Source organism: Pteronotus mesoamericanus, unplaced genomic scaffold, assembly GCF_021234165.1.
Source record: "Pteronotus mesoamericanus isolate MK-2021 breed Mesoamerican mustached bat unplaced genomic scaffold, CSHL_Meso_final contig_42, whole genome shotgun sequence".
Lineage (NCBI taxonomy): Eukaryota > Metazoa > Chordata > Mammalia > Chiroptera > Mormoopidae > Pteronotus > Pteronotus mesoamericanus.
The window spans coordinates 12721294-12746805 of record NW_026555157.1 but is presented as its reverse complement, the minus strand read 5'-3'; the positions used below and the strand labels follow the sequence as shown (position 1 = coordinate 12746805).

The 25512-nt window shown below is 39.1% G+C and overlaps 1 protein-coding gene across 2 annotated transcripts in view; it reads right to left on the bottom strand.

Annotated features, from left to right (window-relative positions):
- The window catches only part of ST3GAL6 (ST3 beta-galactoside alpha-2,3-sialyltransferase 6), an 82364-nt gene that overhangs the window by 37653 nt on the left and 19199 nt on the right, over nucleotides 1–25512 (bottom strand). For both annotated transcript variants that reach the window (XM_054577351.1, XM_054577350.1), the window contains exons 2-3: nucleotides 23335–23490; nucleotides 901–1000 (exon numbers count right to left, since the gene is read on the bottom strand). In XM_054577351.1, coding sequence (XP_054433326.1) covers nucleotides 901–989 — 89 coding nt within the window. In that variant the 5' untranslated portion in view covers nucleotides 990–1000; nucleotides 23335–23490. The remainder of the gene's footprint in view (nucleotides 1–900; nucleotides 1001–23334; nucleotides 23491–25512) is intronic.

Genomic DNA, 25512 nt, shown 5'->3' with positions numbered 1-25512 from the left:
GATCAGACTACGTTCTTTAGCTCAATAGTTAAGTCTAATACCTAAACCCACCCACTTGGCATTGGGTGTTTCCAAGTGACTTTTTGCCTAACTTCCTTCCATGAAGAGCATTTCAATTATTTTTTCAATCAACCAGTGATGTTATTAAATGCGGAAGTACTTACATATTTTTACCTAGTAAGCACAAGCTAGAAACATGATCTAGGATCTACTATTGAAACACTGGCAAAGAGCTTAATTTCTTCTAAGACACGAAGTTGTCATGTGATCTAATTTGATAAAAATCATATACTACCACCCACTCAGGTTTAAATATCATCAAAACTTTATTCCTAGGCAAAGGACTGACAATGGGGAAAAGGGTAAAAATCTTGTTAGAGAAGTTTTCTCTGCAGTGAAACTACCTTTACCTCTTCAAAGTTTTATATGTGATATTTCAAGTCAAAATTGTTCCAAAATATACATATATCATCATTCAGCAAATATTTTTAAGCAAAGGAAACCATATGTAGTATATACATTTTATCAAACGATGTCCTTATCCAAGCTTATCCAAGCATTTGAGGCTCCTAAAGTCAAGTACCATTGAGTCTAAGAATTACTCCATCAATTTAAGGAGATGAAATATTATATAAAGAATGTTATATTCCAAAGATGATCAACACCACTGCTTCACTGGAAAGTCAATAAAAAGGTGTTACTTGTCAGTTTTTAAACTGTTAGAGATAAAATGTACACTGTAATAGAACAGTAAGATCCCATTCTATTTCCAGTTTATAATGGAAAGCTAGAAAACTTTCAATATATTATAGGGCTTTTTAATAGTTCTCGCTAATGTTATTTGTGTGTCTGGAAATACTAGTTTGGAAGTCATTTTCAAACAGCAAAAATGAAACTTACCCATAGACATTTGTTCCCCACAATATACAATGCAGCACATAATAGAGGAAGACAGCACTCAGGAATATGGCCACGAGGTACCCTCTCATGGCTGGCCCACCTGAAACACAAGGAATGAAGTCCAAAGGCAAAATTGTCATATTGATGGATTTACCCAATGACTCCAATATAAGTACATGTGAATAAACATACAAAAAAGGAAAAGTAGAAGAAAATGATACAGGCCTATTATTTTCAAAATACACACTTAATATGCAGAAAGAGAGTATTTTTTTCTGTCTCTCCTCATCCTCTTATCTTTCATCAACACAACATAATGCATGTATAGGCCAATAAAGTTTCATTGTTTCAAAGCTAGTGGCTTCCCTACTACTTTCTCACCTTAGATAAGAAAAAAATCAGAGCCATCTGAATGAAGAGTTCATAAAGATTCAATCAGAGGATGTCTGGCCAAGATGGAGGTGTAGGTCTATACACTTTGCCTCCTTGCAAAACCAAAAGGGCAACAAATTTAAAAACAAAAACCAACCAGAACTGTGAGAATACTGAACTGTATGGAAGTCCAACAACCAAGGATTTAAAGAGGAAACATTTATCTGGACCAGTAGGAGGGGTGGAGAAGGGCAGCCAGGGTAAAGAGGACATATGGCAATGAGGTAGCTGGAGACCCAGGTGGGTGAGGCGGCTGCTGGCAGACTGGGTGTTCTTACATTTGCACACATATAAGCCAGGAGGAACAGCTGGGGAGCAAGACACAACCTGCAATCCAGGGTTCCAGTGCATTAAAAAAAAAAGCCTCAAACCCTCTGGCTATAAAAACCTGTGGGGGTTGCAGCAGCATGAGAAACTCCCAGCCTCACAGGAGAGTCCATTGGAGAGATCAACAGGGTCCCAGAATGTACACAAACCCACCCTCCCAGGAATCAGCACCAGAAAGGTCCACTTTGCTGGAGGGTAGTCGAGGAAGTGACTGAAAGCCCGCTGAGAGCTGAGCAAGTGGCATTGTTCTCTCTCTGACCCCTCCCCCACATACAGCACCACAACCCAGCGACCTGTATGGCCCTGCCCTGGCAAATAAATAAGGCTTAGCCCCTTATAATGGAACAGGTGAACTGAGACAAAGAAATATGGCCCAAATGAAAGAACAGATCAAAGATAGAACTACGGGATGAACAGATAGCCAACCTATCAGATGCATAGTTCAAAACACTGATAATCTGGATGCTCATTGAATTGGTTGAGAATGGTCACAAAAATGGAGGAAAAAGTGAAGGCTACGCAAAGTGAAATAAAGAAAAATACACAGGGAACCAACAGTGTAGGGAAGGAAACTGGAACTCAAATCAACAATTGGAAACAGAAGGAAGAGATAAACATTCAACCAGAACAGAATGAAGGAGCACGAATTCAAAAACATGAGGAGAGGCTTAGGAACCTCTGGGACAACTTTAAACATTCCAACACCCAAATCATAGGGGTGCCAGAAGGAGAAGAGGAAGAGCAAGAAATTGAAAACTAATTTGAAAAAATAATGAAGGAGAACTTCCCCAATCTGGCAAAGGAAATAGGCTTCCAGGAGATCCAAGAAGCTCAGAGTCCCAAAGAAGTTGGACCCAATGAAGCACACAGCAAAGCACATCATAATTACGTTGCCCAAGATTAAAGATAAGGAGAGAATCTTCAAAGCAGCAAGAGAAAAGGAGAGAGTCACCTACAAAGGAGTTCCCATAAGACTACCAGCTGATTTCTCAAAAGAAACCTTGCAGGCAAGAAGGGGTTAGAAAGAAGTATTCAATGTTATGACAGGCAAGGACCTATAACCCACATTACTCTATCCAGCAAAGCTATCATTTAGAATGGAAGGGCAGATCAAGTGCTTCCCAGATAAGGTAAAGTTAAAGGAGTTCATCATCACCAAGCCCTTATTATATGAAATGTTAAAGGGACTTATCTAAGAAAAAGAAGATCAAACACTGGGAACAGTAAAATGACAACACACTCACAACTATCAACAACTGAACCTAAAAAAAAAAAACAAAAAAAAAAACTAAGCAAACAACGAGAACAGGAACAGAATCACAGAAATGGAGATCAGAGGGCAGGGGAAGGGAGGAGAATGGGGGAAAAGGTACAGGGAATAAGAAGCATAAATAGTAGGTACAAAATAGACAGGGGGAGGTATAGGAATTGGAGAAGCCAAAGAACTTGTATGTGCAACCCATGGACATGAATGAAGGTTGCAGAGGGAATGCTGGTGGGAGAGAGGTACAGGGGGTAAGGGAATAAAGGAGAGGAAAAAAAATGGGACAACTGTAATAGAATAATCAATAAAAAATATATTTTTTTACAAAAGAAAAATATCATTCAGAACAAAATTTTAAACATCTATGCTGAAAAGTTTTTTTCAGAAACATTAAAGAATATCTACTTTCTCTCTCTCAATAGAAAGTGAATATATGCCTTATGATATAAATGATTATTTCAATTCTTTAGTGCTTGAAATGACTTTTGAGTGTTGCACATTACAATTTTTACATGTCCTTTTCTAATTTAAAAAAAACTGAGAAAAAAAGCTATTAAAAATATTTCCCACATTCTCAATTTTAATACACCTTTAGATGCACCTATTTGATCTTTCAATATCCTAGCACTGGTAAATTCAGTTAATTCTTTGCTTGCTTTTGTATTAAATGACAGTACAGTTCATTGCACATTAGTAGGCAAAAAACCATTGATACAATCTTTTCTCAAATGTAAAGGCAAAAAAACACACAAAACTTTACAGAATATCTATATTTTAAAACCTAAAGCACATTTATTTGGTTCTCACTTTTACTTCAAAAACAGAAATAAGTTCTCATTTCCACATACAATTAAATGCAAAAAAACCCCCAATTTTTATTATATATGGTTTCATAACAGATCTTCCATTTCAATGCATGTAACTTTAAACAGATATACTATTTCTTTGCACTTTTCATCAAGTTTCTGGTTCATCTAGACAATTGCATGTACCACTCCTCTCACTCTTAACTATTAACCTCAATCAGGGCAATACAGTATATCATGTGCAAGACAGGTTGCAGACATTTCCAAATACGTAATTTTGCTTCCCTTTTAATGGTAAAATAAGTGTAAGTGGAAATCTTAAACTAAAGCACTCCTTTGCCTTCATAAGTAGAATACACTGAACAGAATTTAAACTTTCCTTAATAATGAAGCTCATCTTGGCAAATGTCATAATTATGCTGGACTCTGTTAGAGTTGAAACTTCTGAGTGTGTGGGGCTATTTGTTAACCCGTAGTAATTATCCAGTCAAGGCTGCTAATCTTGCCTCTTGTGCTACAGCTGTTGGTTACCATTGCTACTAAGACAGCCACCACCCCACATGCCACCATTATAAATCAGTTAAAAACGAAGGCTAAGTCAGAGGAAAACAAATAAGCTAAATGAGCAAATTTTCATTTACATTTCTAATTTAGTATACAGGAACCCTATGAAGAGTCAACACTGGTTGAAAATCAGAAGACAGGGTTTACAGTCCAACTCCACATAATTCCTGGCTTGGGGGACGTTAGGTAACATATTTATCAGTGACAGGACACAGGCCAAGTCTATGGGCTATTAGATAGATTAACCAAAGTGACACACGTGTGGTACAACATATGACACAAAAATGTGCTAAGTATGTTTGTGTATTTTATCGTTGTTTGTTTTCTAAACCTAAAGTATTGAGGAGAGACTGCTATATAACATGGCCGCTACTGGACCCATAAACTGGACCAAGGACAGAAGGGGGAAGTTGCTTGGTCCCACTTAGATACTATCTGATCAGAATCAATGTTCATTCTGACATAAATCAGCACCCCTTCCCTTGCATCCCACTACGGGCTAGGCCCTGAAACAGGCTGTTGCCCTGACCTGGTCAAGCACATTATTTCTCATACTTGGTAGCATTCACATACTAATACTGTGACTATTTCCTCACCTCACTCCCACCCCTTTTTACCCTATATAATTCTTTGGCACCTGCCAAGTGGGTGCAGAAATCTATTTTGTCTTGCAGCTGCCAAGGACATATCTCCTATGTAAGTTTCCCTTAATAAACTCTATTAATTACCAGACTGGAGTCACCAGCCTGTCTCTTTGGTCTTTTCCTGCCTTCTGCTTGCAGAGGTAGATTTTTATTCTCAGAGCTTTTCCCTGGGTCTGCGTATACTAACAATTGGTGAGCCAGCCAGGAGACCAAAGAAATGGGCTTTGGGAAAAAAGCGTTTGTAGAGGAAATTCCAGGTTGGCCATCTATGTCCATGTCAGTAAGGGTGGCCTCTGTAATAGATACATGTAGACTGCCGTGTGAGTACTGGGATGCCGCCAAAACGCTGGCTGATCTCATGCACTCGTTTGAGGAACTACACTGTGTCGAGACAGGAAAATGTATGGTGACAGCTATAGGCTGATCCCTCTTATGGGCTGGCCACTGACACCCAGCTAGAGGCAGAAGCTAGGGTTAGAAAACTAGAGGAAGAACTGAAACGAGAGGAAGAACTGAAACCAGAAAAGATTATCAGAATGTCTACACTCTGTTAGCATCGGGACAGGCTGATAGAAGTGAGGGAGGAGAGGTCCTTTAAACAGAGCACACATCTTTTATGGAAGCCATGAGGTCTCTATTTGCATCTGTTTGTATATTCACATGTGTCTATATATGTGTTGTATTTGTGTGGTGTTTTCTACCTGCAGATGGTACTGCTGACTGGTAAAAGAGCTACGTTTAATGGGCTTAACGGAATTATGAATTTATATAAATTAAAGATTGTGTATTATAAAATTTTCAGAAATATAGAAAGCAATCCAAAAGCTTTACAGGATCAAGAGATTTGGGAAAATATCTGACATTAAAACTAGTGTGTCGGTTTAATTAAAACAGACATGTCTTTACCTTTATTTTACCTAAGCTTATAAATTGATCAGCAAAAACAATAACTTAGTATAAAGGCTGATTTTGTCTAAGGTCTCATGAAGTTTTGTGGGTAACCTAAACATAAATGTTAAGAACTGATAAGTTAAATAGATTTAAATAGAATAAAAGGATTTTACATGAGAACGTTAACAGTAATTGTAAAAGGTTTATGAAAAGAAATCTTTGGAGAAAAAAATTTTAACACATGGTCAAGCTGGCTAAGATTAAAATGGATTTAATTAAGTGAACTTAAATATTAAAAGTCAGGTCTTTGATTACTAAAGAAAACTGAATCTTCTCAATAGTAAAAGCTAACCTTCTGCATTTGAAATGCCCGAGAGGACTTTCATCAAAAGGCAGCAGCAACAAAATCTATCAAGGTTGTGGCACATATGGATGAAGTCCATCCTCCTTCTGCAAAAATGACCCCTATCATTGGCAGACTTTTGCCATCCTGATATCTTTGTAATATGACAAAACTCTGCTCCTGAATCAGGGAAATTAAAATGGGTAAACAATGGTTGTTAATTAAATGAATAGTTGGGGCTATGGGAACACAAGGCAGCCACTTGGCTCTTACAGGCTCATGGGACAACCCCACTTCTCAGTATTTGCATTCCTTTATTTACTCTAGTGCATTTAAGCTGGACTTCATTCAACTGCCACTCAGTGTGAGTTATCCACTGTGTTCCTGTATGTATCGCTTTTGGATGGGTTGGAGCCCTCCCCTGCTGCAAGGCTGATGGCCTCACAGTGACAAGGAAATTGTTACAAAAATGTTTCCCACTTGGGGCATGCCTTCTAAGTGCTCCCTCAATGCTATTTACTTAGCCCCACCATATGCCATGGGATGGTGGCTTTGAACTTGTTGTTTTTCTTCCTGATCTCTGTGAAATGGGCTCATTATATTGATCACATAATGTCATCCTGTGAAGATTTACTTCTGCTACAGAAAACCTTGTAGGCTTTACTAGATCACCTACAACAGAGAGGATAAACAGTGAATACACAGAAAGTTCCAGGTTTGGGCACCACAATCAAGTCCTTTGAAGTCGCCTGGTCGGGTAAGACTCACATTGTCCCTCAGGCTGTCACAGCCAAAGTACTAGCCTAACCTATACCAGAAAACTGTCAAAAAGGTACAGGATTCTGTGGGAATTCTGGGGTACAGGTAAATATTTCTACTCCACCTAGCACAATGCCTTCACCCACTGTATCACCTACTTAAGAACATACGCAGGACTGGGAGGCTGAACAACAGGCTGCCTTTGAGAAGGTGGAAGTGATAGTGAAACAGACTAACATTCTTAGATTCTTCCAGGCTAGGTTGCCATCTGAGTTAGATGCCTTAGTAACTTGAAAAGGCACAGGCTGGGCATTCTGGCAAAAACAAAAGGAAAGAATGCCCCTTGGATCTTGGTCCCAATTATAGAAGGAGGCAGATATCAGATATACCCCAACAGAACAGCAATTACTGACAGTGAATACAGTGCTCCTCTTACCAAGAGGCAGCCAGTTACCCTAAGAACTTCCCTTCCCATCGAGAAATAAACAGACAACATGTTCCACCAACCTGCCTCTTCCACAGCTCAGACTCCTACACTCACTAAATGGCACACTTGCTTACAACAGAGCAGCGCTCTGTCCAAGAGTCCTCTTCCTTTAGAGATGCAGTAATTATTAGGCCCTGTTGAATGCAGAGACCCTCCAAGTGCTGCTACTCTTATCCCTGAGTCGACCCCTACAATCTGCAAAGAAGGAAAATGGGAAGGTCCAGCTGGAGCTTGTAGACTATGGCTCTAGCCAGGATAATCCATCTACTTGGATGGCAGTTGCCATCCAACCATCCCCCAATGCTATCTGGGTGGAAACAGGAACAAGGGGTTGAATTAGGAGCTGTCTGGGTGGTAATCACACATGACCTTGACCACTGATCTTGTATACTAACAGGTGGGCCATTTTAAAGGGAGTACAGCTTGGACGATGGAAATGGAGGGGCGGGCAATTATGAACACACCTTTATAGAGACAAGAGATTTGGACTGACAAGAGCATGAGGCAGGTCTTTTCTTCCATACCTCTGCCCTGGAGGTATCTACACCTCCAGGAAACCAGGAAGCAGATGTTTGGCATAAATACATGCTTTAACAACTAGCCCATTCATTGACACTGAAGTTTACCAGAGGAGTGGGCATAGCTAAGGAGGTAGGGCTGCCTTTAAAAATGCAGTGACCTGGTCTATACAGTGGTTGAATGGAGGTTCCATCTCCAATGTCAGCGATTTTAACCTTTTTCATTTTATGGCACCCATAGACTACTAAAATTCTGCAGCACACTAAAAAATTTATTATATTTTCTGCCAATCTGACCAAAAAGATTGGTAAATATTTTATTCATTTACATCAGACAGCTATTGTTGTGTTGGTTGTTGTCCTTTTTTATTTGACAGTCTGAGGGAAAAAAAGAGGTCAGTGCCCCCTGACTAAGTCGTCAAGTATTGCATGTTTCAAAAATTCTTGTGGCTCACTGGGTGAAATTGCTGTCCTATCTAACCCATAGGCAGCTGGGTTGGTAGAATGGAAAAATCGTGACCTTAAACAACAGATCTAGTTATTAACTAGAAAGCCTACTTTGGCTGGTGGACCAAGGGGCTTTCCCAAGTATTAATACATTTAAATGACTAACCTGCGGGCCCTGTTCCTCCATATGCCAGGCTGGCAACTGAGACCGAGATACCCAACAAGGTAAAGGTGTGGAAAACAAAGGACACAGCAATAGTCTCAACGCTCGTCCTGAACCAACAATGACAAAGAGAGCACCAAGCCTTATGGTCCCTGGGATGTTCCACTGGAATGAGTCAGTTACTTCCCACACATGGGTGGGAAGACACTGCTCAGTCTCTGGTGGGTCCCTGTTATCCTAATGCAATCAGGACGTGTGGGAACATACTCTACATGGACTGGAACACACACTATTGAAAGAAGGGAGAAGGTAAGGGTCCTGGTCTGGCGTCCTCCTCCCCCTACTCACCTCCTCATGCCGGGAGGCATCACCTCCCTCAGCCAATGTGTACGGTTTAAACAACTTGGCCAGGTTCCAAAGACTATGGCCACATTAACACCTAAACCTCAGGCTGCAAATGTAATTCTCACAAAGGGAGAAGATCTTCCAATTCAAGTACCTACTAAATATTTTTCTTTCTGCTCTAGCCTCCTGCTGTTCTGGTTGCATTGAGTTTGTCTTGCATTATATGTAAGTTTCCTTTAATAAACTCTCTTAATTACCAGACTGGAGTAGGCAACCATTTTCTTTGGTGTTTCCCTGCCCTCCACTTAAAAAGGCATATTTTCAGTCTTGGGATTTTTTTGCTGGGTCTGCATGTATAAGTACAAAGCCAGCTGTTCTCTTTTACCATGCAGTTCAATCCATGGGTTTTGAGAAAGTCAAATTGAGATTTGGTCTATCCTTAATTCAGACCGTGTGCAGTATTCTTATTGGTCTGACAGGAAGATGCAACTGGGTGTTGCTCTGGCAGAAAGCCCAGCATCCACTGATGCCAAAGGCAGCAAAGCGTGTAAGGGATATACAGGTCTGCTGCTCCCATCCCCTCAGGCCTGTGGCTGCCTTTCCACTTTCTTCTGTCTTCCTCACCCATTGTAACATATGCTATCTTGATGTATTGTGAGGTATTTTAAATATCACCTTAAATTTATCTTGGTAAAAAAGCAAGAAATAAATTACACAATATTTGGTGGGTAAAAAAAAAAATAGCGTGGTTCTGTGTTTCTTGAGAAATCATTAGTAAAATCTAAGGGACGGAGAGAATTAAGGTTTGGGATTATCAGAGTAAAAGTTCAAGACAGTGAGGTGTTTGGGATGTCCAATGCATCACTGAAGTTGTTAAATGATGACTCAGAGAGAGACAGACAATATAGCTAGACCAGAGACTGGCCCTTACAATGTGTTCAACAAACATTAGCTTTCCTTCCTCCTCTTGTGCTAGATGAACTGAGAACAGTCAAGGAACTGGACTCCAGCTCCACTGTATTTGTGAGAGAGGTGACACTATTAAACACTGGGGCCAGAGGCCGTGAGCCATGCTTCATGATGACAAGAGAGGGCTACCGGTACTGACAGGAAGCTGATGTGGGCTTGGCTTGTCTCTTCCCTTTGACTGATCTCAGAATAATGCTTCCCCCCGCCCCCCCCCACACACACACAGGTCATCACCCAACCATGAATATAGGATATATTTAAGATGGTCCTGGAAGGCATTTTATCATGGGCCAAAACAGTCCAAACAACATACTTAAATACCCAAATTAAATATTTAAGTCCCCACCCAAAATAACAACATTTATCCAAACATTCAACAAGGATGACACTTACCAGTATCAGCAATTTTTTTAAGATATATTTACATCTAAGACAAGATAGCATGTGACCTAAAGAAAAAACTCAGTATTCCCAATACAATTTTCTCATCAGTCACCCAAAACACACTCTTTGGGAAATTTATGTATTATTTCACAGAGCTCAGAAGTTTGGGTAACAGACATTTTCACTGTCTTTCCTTCACAAATGTAGTTTAGCTGAAAACAAAGAAGTGTAAGAGAACGCTCTTTATTCCTTCAAAAAGTAAAATGAACCTGCTCTTGAAGAGCCACTGTATATAGCACCTGAGTAAAACTTAGGAGGCTCAGCCATCCTCTTGTACTTCATGAACAATTCAAAGTGTCCATATTCAAGTTGCAAAATAGAGTTGGACCAACCTTCTGATAAATGTATAGTTTCTCTGCTTGCTCACAGGAAGAGGCTTCCATAAATGAACAAATTCTCTAATTATATTTTATAAATGGAATGATCATTTTGCTTTGAGCAAAATTCTTCAACAGAAGATCAGGTAGAATGCCTGCTTTACAAAATATATATAAGGCCCTTCAATATAACTTTATTTACTAAAACAAACAAATTTGCCAGTTCTTGACATTAAACATGAGCGACGCCAGCTTCTCAGCTGCAGCTGCTCCTAAGGCCAGGTTCCCTAAGACCTGCTTTACAGCTATATCAGAAAAGCAATTATTCATCTAAAGTGTGAGAAGAGGGCCTCAAGGGAGAGTAGGGCTCTTTGGCAGAGATCAAACGTTTATTTCTTCTTCAATTACATGTAACCCAATATATAAATAACCTACATATGTGTTAGTGAGCTCAATCTTGGCCACAGTCTTTTCTTCTCTTTAAAAATAAAAGTACATTTTATTTGTTCATAAAACACTGTATGTCCAATTAAGGATCAAAACAAGCTTTGTAAGTGGGTATGGGAGCATGCTCTTTGTTAGTGAGGGAACTGAAAGTTTCTGAGATGAGCTGTCCCAGGTCACATGGTTTGAAAGACAGAAATAGACTTAAGGACTGACCACTTTATTCTAAGGGTTCTATTTCTGGTGTCATCCTGTCTCTTAAAATAAAAAGCATGAGGGGAACTGAAAAGAGAGAATTCTAACTTGCAACTTCCTGACAGTGCTCCAGTGGCAGCTAATGTTTCAAAGGGGTAAATTCAGTTATCGGTGAAAGAGAAGTGGCTCTGGGGCCACATTCTCCAAACGGACACAGCATGTCCATGGGTCAGCACCAGCTTGGGCTTGTTAATGTTCCCTCCTTGATCTGAATCTCTGGGACTGAGGCAAGTGTGTTGAAACAAGCACATTTCATTTTGGTTCCTATGTGTACTAAAGTGTGGGAAGCGCTGCTCTAGGACACTAGAGTGTAGAGGGGAATCCATGGGGGTCAGGGAGGATTTACTGAAATATGGAGACCACAACAGATATTACAGTGGTTATCCTACTGGATGGAAAGCTCTGTGAGGGCAGCATTGTCCTGCCTATCATTTTATTTCCAGCACTTTTAATAAAACCTGTCACATAGAAGATGGTAAGTAGATAGTTGTTGAACATAGTTACAGATCCCATAAGTAAATGCTTTGTATTATTATTTTTTTATCCAAAATGCCTAGCACATGGAAAATGCCCAGTAAATAATGGCTGATTAGAATCATTAAGATGCAAAAGTGCCAAATTTAAAAAAAAACAGACTCTGACCAGTGTGGCTTAGTTGGTCGGGTGTCATCCCTCAAAGAGAAAGGTCACCGGTTTGATTCCCAGTCAAGGTACATGTCTAGGTCATGGGTTCAGTCCCCAGCTGGTGCAGGTGTGGTAGGTAACCAAGCAATGTTTCTCTCTCACACCAGTGCTTCTCTCCTTCTCTTTCTCCCTCCCTCCCCCATCTCTAAAAATAAATAAATGAATAAATAATATGAGTGCTTAGCATGTGCCAAAGCCTGTGATCAATGCTTTGAGTGAATTGTCTCATGTAATCCTCACAACTATGAGGGGTGTGGTAAACTTGCAATTCTCATTCCAGATGAGGAAAACAAATCTCTGAGCACACCAGTAACTTTCCTGAGCTGATAAATAGCAGAAACAGGACTCAAACTGTTATCGACCAGATCAGAGCCCATGCCTCCCTTCTGACGTGAGCTTTTACAAATGCACATAGGCCCAACCTTCTGAAACCAGGCTAAACATTACAGAATGTTTCTCTAATTTGTCTATTTTTTTTAATGCATATTGATTTTATTTTTTTAATGTCAAAATCCATTATAAAACACTAAAAAATTTAAATCCATTATAAAGTCTCAGCAATTAAAACAACATGACACCAGCACAAAAATAATCAAGTAGATCAATGAAATAAAATGAGCATTCTAGAGACAAAGGCATATATCTGTCTAACAATGTAATATATGATTAAACTGATATTTTAAATCAATGGGGAAAATAAGGCTTATTCAACAAATAGGGTGCATGGACCGCTATTACTTGAAATAAAACAAATATAGAGCCCTATTTCATACATCATACAAAAAAATATTGATGTGAGTTAAAAATCAATATGTAAAATCTGAGTTTTAGGAGAAAATTGAAAATAATATTTTTCTTACCCTGAAGTCAAATATTCAAAACCCAGAAGCTATAAAGTAAAATATTGACACTATGACTATATTAAACATTTAAGACTGTATTGTAATATACATATAAAAAAAGTTAAAGGACAAGTAATAGAATAGGAAAGTATTTGCAACACATCTAAAAAAAGGTTAATAGTTTTATTTTCTTTAGGGAAAAAGTTCTACAAACATTTAATCAAAAAATGGATAGAGAATACCAAAGAGTCATTGAAAGCTTTTTAAAAATAAAGAAATAGGCAAGAAATATACAAAAACAGGTTTAGTTTCAACAAATAATAAAGTAACAATTAAAATAACACCTCATCGTCACAATCAGATTAAAAAGTATTAAAAATATTGGTAATATCAAGTATTGGGGACTGTGAAAGGAACTGGGTATTCATAGACTCTTTTTCTTCATCTTCTTAAAGCGGTCCATTTAGCATATCTTGCAATGCCCCAGTCTTTCCTCAGGTGTCTCTAGCCCAGTCTGCCCCTGCCTTTACTGGAGACCAGGGAAAGTGGTTGCAAATAAGAATTTATGCATTGGCCCTTTTAAGGGCTCTTTGCATGTCCAGCCGTCTGTCTCTGGTAGAGAGCAACCCTGCTGCTTTACACAGCTGGCTGTTACCTGTGTACTTTTCGGGCTCTGGTGCTGTAGGCTGAAGATCCCCGCTTATGGTTTAGACCTCACTCTTCTTAAGGGGATACAACTAGCTGTTTCCATATCCTTCTGGTGCTGCTGCCTGTGGGTGCCCTGCCCACCTTCTTGAGTCTCTACCACACTCTTTACCAGTTAGGCTGAGCTAAAGCTGATTCTTCTGTCTGTCTGGGGTTATACTGCTCCTCTCACTATTGTTCAGTTGTTTGTTCCAGGTGATTTCTCCACAATTTAGCTGTAATTCCAGATTTGTCCTGGGAGAAAGTCAGTGTGACTTCCACTCATTCCTCTGCCATCTTGATTCTACTTAATTTGTCTATTCTACCACCTCCTTAAGCAGCATCAATTCCAGGGGGTTGGTGAAATGGGAAGAAATGTTATAGTCACAAACTGCTGAAATAAAACTATATTATTTATATTATATAGTTTTATATAATATATAAATATTATTATATCCCAACTTTGTTCTTTCTAATACCATTCTTTTAGATTTTAATAAATCCACCATGGTTCTGTTGAGTATCTTACACCAGTGATTCTCAAACTTTAGTATGATAAGAGTCAAATTAGAGGGTGCTTTTTTCAACTCAATGCACACTCCTGAGTCCCAGAGCAACTATGACAGTATGACTTATAAAAACAAACACACATACAAAAAATAACCTATGGAATGTCCCTTGAAGATGGTCATATTTTTATTTTCAGGCTCTAACTTTTTTCCCCAACAATCTACTAGAAAAAAGTAGGTTCAGCAATAATTCTGGAAGCATTGTTCTATCTACCAAGTGTAAAAACCCTGTGGGTATCTCAGTATCATAAATCACCAAGGAAGAAAACCTTTCAAGTTCACTTGTCCAGAAGCTCAGCACATACACATAGACCCAGCCTGTCTGGCCTCTCTGCACCCAGATTCCTTTAGATCTGGCTGCAAGTTGCTTCCTGGGATGCCCATATGTAGCCTCAGCCCCACTCCAAGCTCCGGGGCTGATCCTGGCCCAATGAAAGGGAGCCCGAGGAGCCCTCTAGTAACAAATGAAGAGCTTCATCAAGTTCCTGCTGATTCTGTCAGGCTGGAGAGATTGCAAACCAAGGCAGGGATGGGGAGGAAGATATGTGCCACTCATTAATTCTGCAGTCCTGAGCCTGGTCGGGTCGGACTGCTAGGTGTCCTGAAAATCACAAGAAAAAACCATGATAGCACAGGAGGAGAGCCCTTGAAATTTTCTGTGTATTGTTTCCACTACCTGGGAAAGAAAGCCTTGGAAACTGTTTACTAATCCCAAGGCCTAGAGAGGGGAGGCAGAGGGGAGACAAGAAGCTGGCTCTAAGCATAAAATCCCTAAAATCCCAATAGCTGGGGCAACTCAGGCTAGCCTGGGTGCCCGCTTGCAGCTTCGTGCTCAAGTGTATTTCATAAAACTTGCTATCTCATTTCTACTATATATGTTTGTCTCTTGCCTGAATTTGTCTCTCACAAGCGAAACAAGAACCGAGAAGAGAGAGGCCCCTCACCGGGTCTCCCCGGTAACAAACACACCCTAACTCTGGACATATCTACCAGGCCTGGGTTCCTGTTGCCAGGTCCCTGGATTCAACCCTAGTTCTTCAATGTCTTCATTCTTCTCTTTCAGCCACCCCAGCAGCTCTGCAGCCAAACTTCAAATTCTTTAGTAACAAGGATCCTAAAACATGTCCCTATTCATTCTGTCCCCATATGCTGTCCACTTCCTTAGTGACAGATGTCCCGCCCTTCTGCTGCTCTGTCTCCTCTCACCCCCAATACACTGCTGCTCAGCAGTTAACACCCAATCACTTGCATCTTTGTGAAAGATAGAGAAGGAAACCACCTCTTGCTCTGACATAGCCCCGTGGCCACATATCTTGGCATGGGCAGGATTTCGGCCACAACCTTCCCCTTTGCCAGGTGCCCCTGTTCACACTCATCCCCACAACCATACCAGGTGGCCTTGCTGGCAGTCTGTGTCCATTCAGCCCTGGAAGAGGCCCTTCTCCGTTCAGGCCTCCACCACTCCTCAGCCCACAGTGACCCACATCCAAGACTGTCAGAGCTTGGCCAACAGATCTTGCATCTTGCCTTCCTTCCTCTTCATACAGGGCCTAGCGTAAATATCATCCCTGTCTTATTACAAAACCTTTTATTACAAAAGTGTAAGCATGTAATTCTGTAACATAACAATATCACACTTAAGCACTCCGTATGACGTTTTAGGTGAAATATTCAAATTAAAACTGTAAATCATTACATCCATATTAGTATTACCCTACCAACCACACTCAAGTATGCATTTCTTCTGCTGGACCCTGTATATATTACTTAGTTTTTGACTATTCTCTGCAATTATATGCCCATGTGAGTATTAGCTTCAGCTGTAGCTATGCATTAATGTCTAGATTCTGGTCCAGCCTCATGGGTCCCCTAAGCCTCCTAGACCTAGACATCTTCATACAGCGAAAGCCTTAACGGAGACACAAAGGACCCCACCATGACAGATGCTGAGACCTCAGCCCTCTTCAACTCATGTACTACCCCTCTTTTAAGTGTGGTCCTTATCACTAAGTCTGTGATCCAAACGTGTCCATAAGCTCATTTCCATACCAAGGACCTCTGCCCCCTGGTACTGATGATCCTGTAAGTAACAGCACAGGTCATTAAGTGCTTACTAAATGCCTAGCACTGAACTAAGCCCGTTGCTCACACGACGATGAATGCAGGGGTATTATTAGCCCCGTGCTGGAGGTGTTTAATTCCCAGAGGAGCGGCCAGAGTTCAAACTCAGATCTATCTGGGGTTTCTACTTGTACATTATAGGAAATTATAATTATTGTATTTTTAAACTATAAAATCATGAATGTAATATGTTCACTTAATAGCTTTTTAAAATAAAGCAAGAGAATGATACACATTGAATTATGCATTTATTAAAATACTTAGAAACATTATAATATGAAAAAAATGTTTATTTCACAGTTAAAAAGATAAGTCTTAATGAATCAGGAGTCTGGCTGATGCAATTTTGCTAGAATGACCTGAAAATGCTCAATAGGCCATAGTTAAAGAATAAAATAGCATATATAAAATTAAGTAATATGCAATATTACACCTGAAAAAGCTAAATTTAAATCTGAAGTGTTGAGCTCCTGCTATCTGATACAAATTAAGGGGGTAAAAGTCTGACATTGCTGAGTAAATTAACAGAAAATTATAAGTTTTACAATTTATGTGCCCTCCAAAAAAACCCTTTGTATAATTTCAACAAACTGGACTGATTGTTACATATTCTGACTGATTTCTAAATACATCAATATTTTTTCTTTCTGTGAAGCAGAAGAACATGTACAATTAACTTACCTTCTCCCCCCAGTTTTGCGAATACGAGATGCTGCTAGTTTCTACACACATGCGCACACACCGCCCCCTTCAGTCTTTCAAGAAAGCCAGTGCTTTCGTTAGACTCCATCCTGAGCATATATGTAGACAGCTATTTTCACCTAATTAAAGCTAAGCCTTCACTGCCAAAGCAGATAACTGAATCCTCCCCTGAAAATTGGATGTGCTCACTGCAAAGAATAGAAAAAGGAGAAAAATGACCGTTTCCACAGAATCTGGTTTTTTTAGTAGCACAGTGGGACACACTCAAATCATTTGACTAACAGCATACTACACTGGGTGATAAAAACAAATGACCTAAACTTCCTGTTTTGAGATTTCTCCCTTTAGACTCAGCTGCATAGAAAATACACAAAGAAGTTTTTTAAGGGAGCTTCTTATGTTCCTACAGTTTATTCATATTTTCTGCCAGAGAACTATTTCTTTTCTTAGAGTGGACATTTTCTCTATTTCGTTATATTAAAATCTCATTAACAAGATAGTCTCCAAGGAGTATTACATAGTGTTAACAGTTTAATGATTATGGCCAATTTTTTCAATTAACTTTACTGAGATAAAAAATTTTATATAATAAATTAGCCACTTTACCATGTACAATTTGATGAGTTTTAACAAATGCATATGGTCATGGAACAACCATCAAAATCATATAAATATTTCCATCAACCCCATTTGGCCAACTCCCTCCCCCCAGTTCCTATCTCCTATCCTATTCATCACTGTAGTTTTGCTTTTTCTAAAAGTTAGTATAAATGGAATCATATAGTATGTTATATTACTTATGGCTTATTTCAATTAGTATAATGCTTTCGAAAAAAATGTCAATATTGTTGCTTCTATCAGGAAAATTCCTTTTTATTGCTAAGTAATATTTCATTGTGCAGCTATACCGTAATTTGTTTATCAGTTCACCAGCTAAAAGATATTTGGTTTCTCTTCAGTTTTTGGTTACTGTAAACAAAACTATATTGACCACTTAAGTACAAGTCTTCAGGTGGGCATATGTTTTCATGGGTCATATAGTAAATGTATGTTTAAATTTATATGGAAATTTTATGTTGTATTCTGATGCCTAATTCTGAACAAAAAATTTGCTTCAATCCCTCAGTTAAAAGGAAAAAGCTCCTACCTATAACAATTCAAATTACTGAAACAACTGAATAACACAAACCACTCACAGAGGTAAGAAATGATTAATCTATTAATATCTAATACCCATCTACTTCAGAATATGGGTTTATTGCGACCTTTCAAGGCCTGACAGGTTCACAAGATTCGGACAGACAGAAGAATATTCACGGAGCTATTGGGATGTTTGACATGCCTTTATTCAAGGGTGGACGACCCACGCACATTGCAAGCTGTGTGTCACACTGCTTATCGCCTGTCTCCCTGTGTAGTACCCAGCAGGGAGTCCCTACCCACTTAAATACTAGAAACAAACAAAGCTGGCAGGATGCCAACAGACCTCATGCAGCAAAACTTCACACTACACATGCGAGCCCACTCAAGGCTATGGGACGGTTTATCGGACCCAGACTCAAGGCTATGAGAACACTACTTTATCAGGCCCATCCAAGGTTGTGAGGAACTGCTTCCCTTAGTTACCCAGACACCTGAGTGAGGAAGCCAGACTGCCTTCTTTACCTTACAATGGGGTACAGAGTTCAGTCTGGTGAGGGAGCCAAGTTACACTGTTTCAAAATGAGTATGATTATCTGTTGGGAGAACTAAAGCCAAATGTTTTAGACCCTTGCTTCTCAAAGTTACAGTCCATTGGCCAGCAACATTGGCATCACATGGGAACTTGATAGAACTGAGGCATCTCAGCTCCACCACTTTGTCCACTGAGTCAAATCTGCATCTCAAGAAGATCCCAGGTGATCTGTGTGTTGGAGAAGCACTCTGGAAGCATGAGGAGAAAGAGCATTTCGTTCCACTGAGAGAGAGGATCAGGGCTTCACAAAAACAGTTTTTGAGAGGAGTTGGAAGCTCATTCTAAATTCCATACTATCTCTCTATTATTATTATTATTTTATTTTTACTTTTATATTTTATTGATTATGCTATTACCATTGTCCTGATTTTTCCCCCTTGGCCCCGCTCCACCCAGCACCTCCGACTCCCTCAGGCAATCCCCTCACCATTGTCCATGCCCATGGGTCTCGTATATGTTCTTTGGCTACTCCATTTCCTATACTGTACTTTATATTCCCATGGCTATTCTGTAACTACCTATTTGTACTTCTTAATCCCCTCACCTCTTCACCCACCCTCCCCCTCCCCCCTTGCATCTGGCAACCATCAAAATGTTCTCAGTATCAATGATTCTGTCTGTTCTTGTTTGCTTACTTTTTTAGATTCAATTGCTGATAGATTTGTGGGTTGGGTGGTTTTTTTGTTTGTTTTTTTGCCATTTTATTTTTCATAGCTTTGATCTTCTTCTTTATCTTAAATAAGTCCCTTTAACATATAATAACGATTTGGTGATGATGAACTCCTCTAGTTTTTTCTTGTCTGGGAAGCTCTTTATCTGCCCTTTGATTTTATCTCTTTTAAAAGTCCTTTGGGTTTTCTTGATACTGTCTTCTTTCTGTTGTTCTGTGAAGTCCTTTGTGTCCCCAACTTACCAATAAAGGTGATGTTTATATTTTAATGTCAAAAATAAATAAATAAAAATCATTTGGGCTTAATCTTCTAAAATTTCCAGTCAACAGAATTTTCTCTTGAGAAGCTAGTCAGACTCTGAAAAGTAAACTTTCCCTCACCATTGTAGGGGACATTTATAGTTTCTTTATAAATTCCCTAGACATTTTCATTTGTATATTGTTTTCACTCTTATCTTTCCATTTACTATCAGTATCACTAGGTCATTGCTGGTATTTCTGAGAGGAAACATACAGCAGTGGGTAAAATTAGGTTTACAGTTGTTTGTATGGAAAAATACAAATTAATAAATAATACAAGAATGAACTCTGTGTTTCGTGTACTCACAACTGTAAGCCTCCTTTTGCCCCATCTTGTATATAGGACTTCTCTCAGTTAACACCTACAGGACACACACTTCATTCTGCAACCTGCTCTGATTCACCTGCAAGTGCCAGCCGAATCACCAGCCAAACCTCTACACTAATTTCCAATTATTGCTATTCACAATTTTCACCCAAGCACTGCAGATCTTACAGCTGGAAAGCCTCCAAGAGTTTGGGGCATTTAAACAGAGTAAGGTCTTAAGTCACCATATTCCGGAAGAGGCAGCCAAGACTTTGAAGGATTTAAAAATGTGCCAAAGGTTACAGAACATTTCTACGTGGGTTCTCCAGAACGATTCCAGTCTCATAGTGGGTGCGCGATAACCACATGCCTTTGTTCCGTTCCCGTCCTCTCTGATCCCTGTGGTCCTCAGTTCCTGAACCACCTCCCCTGGGTGGCACTGCAGTGGCCTGGGTCTCAGCCCTCTAACTTCTTGGCCTGTGCCTCTACATCTCCTCTTCCTCCTCAGCACATCTACATACAGGTGTTCTCAGGCTCTTATCTTCATCATGTTTTCTAAACCCATGTTTTCTCACTGCTTCTCAACTACCAGCAATAATTTCTAATCTTTCTTCCCTTTAAACCATGTGTTTAAACCAGCCCACATGTTGCACCTGGCATAAAATTCTCTAAGCCCAACTCTCATGTAGTCACCTGCCCCACAGTAAAACCTTCAGTGGCTTTCATTGTCTGTCAAATAAACATAAAATCACTTAGCCTGGCATTGAAGACTTCTTTACGTGGTTACTTCATCTTCTCATCTTCTTCATTCAATTTATTCTTTGTAGGTAATAGCATAATTAGGTGTTACGGTTGTCTGCTTGGCTATCAGCCTTCAGGTTTGAGTCTCCGCTCTACCACTGACTAGTTGTATGACCCTGGAAGGTTGCTTAACCTCTTCATACCTCAGTTTCCTCTCCTGTAAAATGGGAATAATGGAGCTAACTAATAGAGCTATTGTGGAGTAAATATAGAGCACGTAGATATATGTCTCCCACATGGTAGGAATCCTCCTAATTTTGCTTTAATTCTTCTTTAGTATTGGGTTGGCCAAAAAGTTTGTTGTTTTTTTCTGTAAGATGGCTCTGGTAGCATTTAGTTGTCTTTAACGTCATTCAAAAACAATTTTGTTAGATTGTATTGTGACAGCTGTCATATCAGTATGCATTTAAAAAAACATCAAAATTGGTGATTTTTTTAAGTAGCCATTTTAATACTAAGATGAAAGAAAATAAACAACATTTCTGGCATATTATGCTTTATTATATTTGACGAAATGTAAAACTGCAACTGAAAAATGAAAAAAGAAAAGATTTGTGCAGTGTGTGGAAAAGGTGCTATGACTGATCAAACGTGTCAAAAGTGGTTTGCCCAGTTTCATGCTGGACATTTCTCACTGGGTGATGCCCCACAGTCGGGTAGACCGGTTGAAGTTGACAGCAATCACATCGAGTCATTAACTGAGAACAATCAACGTTATACCACATGGGAGACAGCCGACACACTCAGAATATCCAAATCAATAAAGTTATTGGTAAAAATGACAAATTTGTCTTTTATTTTATAGGAAAAAAACATATGGACTTTTGGGCCAACCCAATATTAGCTGTCCATCCACCAAGTCCTCACTAAAAAACTACATAACATCCTGAAAAAGATCCTAAAGAACTGTGGTATTGTGTGAATAATAGCCTCAAAAAAAAACTAATCTTCTATTACTATGCTAGCTATTATTTCTGCACATTCATTTCAACATTTCAAAGTATTCATGATAGGGAGCCTTATTCAACTCCTTCTGAATATAAAAGTTATTCAAGATAGTAATAATTCACTAGCAAAACTTGTCTTAGAATTAGACCCTATTTCTGGCTGTAGAATCCACACCTTTTTATGCTTTTCATAATAAAACTGTTCCGAGTCAATAAAAACAAATAACTCAGATTTGTAATCAGCCTATCGAACTGAAGCAAAGAACAAGGTCAAGAAATCTACAAATAATCTGAGTTGGAAAATAGGTTTCATCTTTCACTCTGACTTGGATCCATTACAATGTTGAGAAGGATTCAAATATTGTGTTCTGGGCTCAGAAGCAAATACCAGGGTCAATCAGCAACGCCTATCAAGGTAAAAAGAGTGGTCTATTCATTGGCCCTAGACTAGAGAATAGGGACAGAAGAATAAGCACTGTGATGGATGGCAATAAAATAAAGAGTTTCAATTTTCTAAACACAATGTGACAGAACTGTTTTAAGTGTTTTAGACGTAAAATCTTTTTAATCCTCAAAACCAACCTTTAAGAAAGGTACTATTTGTCATCCCTACCATACAGATGAAGACACTAAAGCCCAGAGAAATTATAACATACCCAAGAACACCCAAATAGAAAGTGGCTGGGATTTGAACCCAGGAACACACCAGAATCCATGCTCTTCACCATTTTGATATAAAGATTCGAAATATTTCCATGTTCGGGATGCCAGAAGATGTAAAGATTGACAGGAAAAGCAGTTCCACAAATCACCAAGATCATTACAGCCCCGATTCCACTAAATTAAGATGTTTCTTGCAGTGGGAAACCTGAAGATGCAGCCCTACATGCAGCCTCGGTGAATGGTCTCAGGAGTTCAGCAAGCCCAGTGGCTCAGGACACTGGGGAAGGGCATTGGCATTCATGATAATTTTGATATGAGTAACAAAGAGATCAAGAGACTCTCAAGGACTAAATCCCAAAACCATTATAAATGTCCACATTCGCCAGTACCACTAACTCATGAAGTTCTCAGTCAATAGGTGCCCTTCACAAAATGATTTTCAAATACAAGGGTATTGAAACAAATCCACAAACAAGGGTATTCAAGTACTTTAAGGTACTTGAATAATAAAATTATTATTAATTGTAGCACTTAAAGACAGAACATTAAAATTCATTCCATTGAGGAAAGAAAAGCACAGAGAGGCCAAGCTTCTTGCCCCAAATTACACAGCTTATTAATAGCAGTCTCTGTAATAGCTGTGATTCATGTAACGTTCTAGTTTCAGAGCTTTCTTACCCTTTCACTTCCAGACTGGTTTACAACAGTCCCAAGGAAGGCCCATTCAGATTGAGAATAAAAGTAATATTTAAAACTTCCATAGCTCAATTTTGGGGTATGCTGAAAAGTAATTGGCTATATTAATAGTCTCAGGCTCTTTGGCCTCCTGTTAAACTCATAACAAATAAACAGGCAGTGATATACAAAGAGGAGGGTATTTTAAAGTCACCTGCTTGAGATGGTAACATTGTATCATTGTGTAAGAACTTTTCAAGTGTTCAAGCTTAGATCTAACAAATCGAGGCAAGGGCATTGATGCCTTTTGCTTACCTGCACTTTTAAGAAATCTGTTTCCCAAGGGCCCTCTGTTGCTGACGATGCAGACGGTGGTAAGTGTGCCGGAGTTTCGGCAGGCTGTCTACTAAATTCTTGTAGCACTACAAATTATCCAAGACAAAGGTTGTGCTGCCTCTTCTTTGGCAAGTACTGAAATAAAACACAAAGACAACATGTTTCAAGAATGGCTCAGCTACCTAAGAAAAACTTTAACCCATTAGAAACATTTTAATGAAAACACTATTTTATTAAACTCACTCCTAATCCCCCCAAAATGCTTTACAGGATAATGAAATTACCCCAAACAAAACAAAACAAAACAAAAAATCCAACAGCAAAACCAGTAACATACAAGTATATTACATTACTGTAGCTCATGATCCACAGGATCCAGCTCAGTCTCCTTGAAAAAAATAACATATCCAGCTCAATTAATCCAAAGCAACCTGGTAATGAAAGAACCATCTGTCTTATTTTTCAGCTTCTCTCCACACATACACACAGCTTTATTGTTAAATGCGGAGGTGAGAGGTGGAGCTGTTGCCCTGAAAACCCTCTGAAGGGGAAGAGGAAGGAGGGGGAGCAAGAATGAGGAGGAGGTCAGGAGAATGAAAACATCAAGAAGAAAGTTGGGGAGAGAAAATGTGGGGCAATTAGTAAAAACAGCAACTAGTTTAAGAATGTGCTGTGGCCACATTCTCAAAAAAATTTTGAAAAAAAAATCTTGAAATGCTCCTGCTACAGCTTGTCTTCTTTAAGATTAACCCTGATGCGAAACCACCATGAACAACAAAAAACCCGGCAGCTCTGTATTTCCTGTGTTAGTAGAAAATGTGGTTTTTTTAAAAATAAAATTCGTGGGAAACAAGTATGAAAACCAACAAAAATATGCCACTTTCTGAAATAAAATACATTCACATCACATTCAGAGCTGTAATGTCATGCAATAAGGAAACAGACTTTATTATGAAAATCATATAGTAACATGAAAAAATGTTTAGATTCTACTACGTAAAGAAAGAAAATTTTCAAGAGCTGAGTACAGGAAGGTTATTTCTACGTGTTTGATGTGTATGCAACACATTACTGAGAGCTACTAAAGAAAAATGAAATCAGTTCATGTGCTGAGTTATGGACAATAGAGAATTTTTTTTCTTAAAACTTTAAAATCTTAATCTCAATCTAAAATCCAAATCTTAAGACTAAAATTCTAAATCTTAAATTTATAGAGAAATAGAAGATGCTTACTTGCATATATTTCTACATGCAATTCACTTTTGAAGTGTTAAGCAGCTGACACATTTAGAAATTAGAAGGCTCGTTCGGGGCCATTGTTATGACAGAAGTCTCCACCGGGGGAGGGGGGCACAGACTTTTGAACCTAAGGAATTACGGCTCATGGTAAGTGTCCCCAGCAGCATTCTCCCTAAATGTAGACAAATACAGCTCCTGAGCTTCTATTGCCTTCTACCTATTGCTCTTTATTACCAGCTGATGTAAAGGTGCAATCACAATATTGAAGTTGAAAGGGCCCTTTTAAGACTTTCTAGTCCAAATACATGTGTAAAGAAACCTCAGTGCGATACCAGAAACAGCTGGGGGAACTAAGATTTAGTTACATTTGTAGAAGCTTAGCTCAAGGGAGGAAATAAAATAGCCCATTCTCATGTTTAGATGGTCTTCATGAAGAAGAGGCATTAGTCTGGTTCTGAAAGCTACCATCATGGGTAGTGAATGCAACTTTCAAGAAGTTAGGTTTGAGTTCAGGAAGGAAGAACCTGTTAATATTTAGGCTGCCTAAAGGTAACTACATGCTGTATTGCAGATAATGAGTCACTTATCACTAAAGACATTCTATTTTTAAAACCACTTGGGAGGGATTTGAAGAGCAGTGCTTAATAAGCTTGACTAGTCACTGGCATCACCTGAGCATCTTGTTGAAATTTGATTCAGTAGGTGTGGGGGGGCCTGAGAATGTGCATTTCTACAAGCTCCCATGTGATGCCAGTGCTGAAGGTTAACACTGTGAGTCTTGTCAAGGATGTAGCTTGGTTACAAGCATTATACTGTTATTTAAACCAGTGTTTCCCAAACTGCAGAGTCTTCTAAGTAGATGACTTCAAAAGTCCTCTTTACCCCTGATTTGGGGGCAGATGATTAATAAAATAGGTT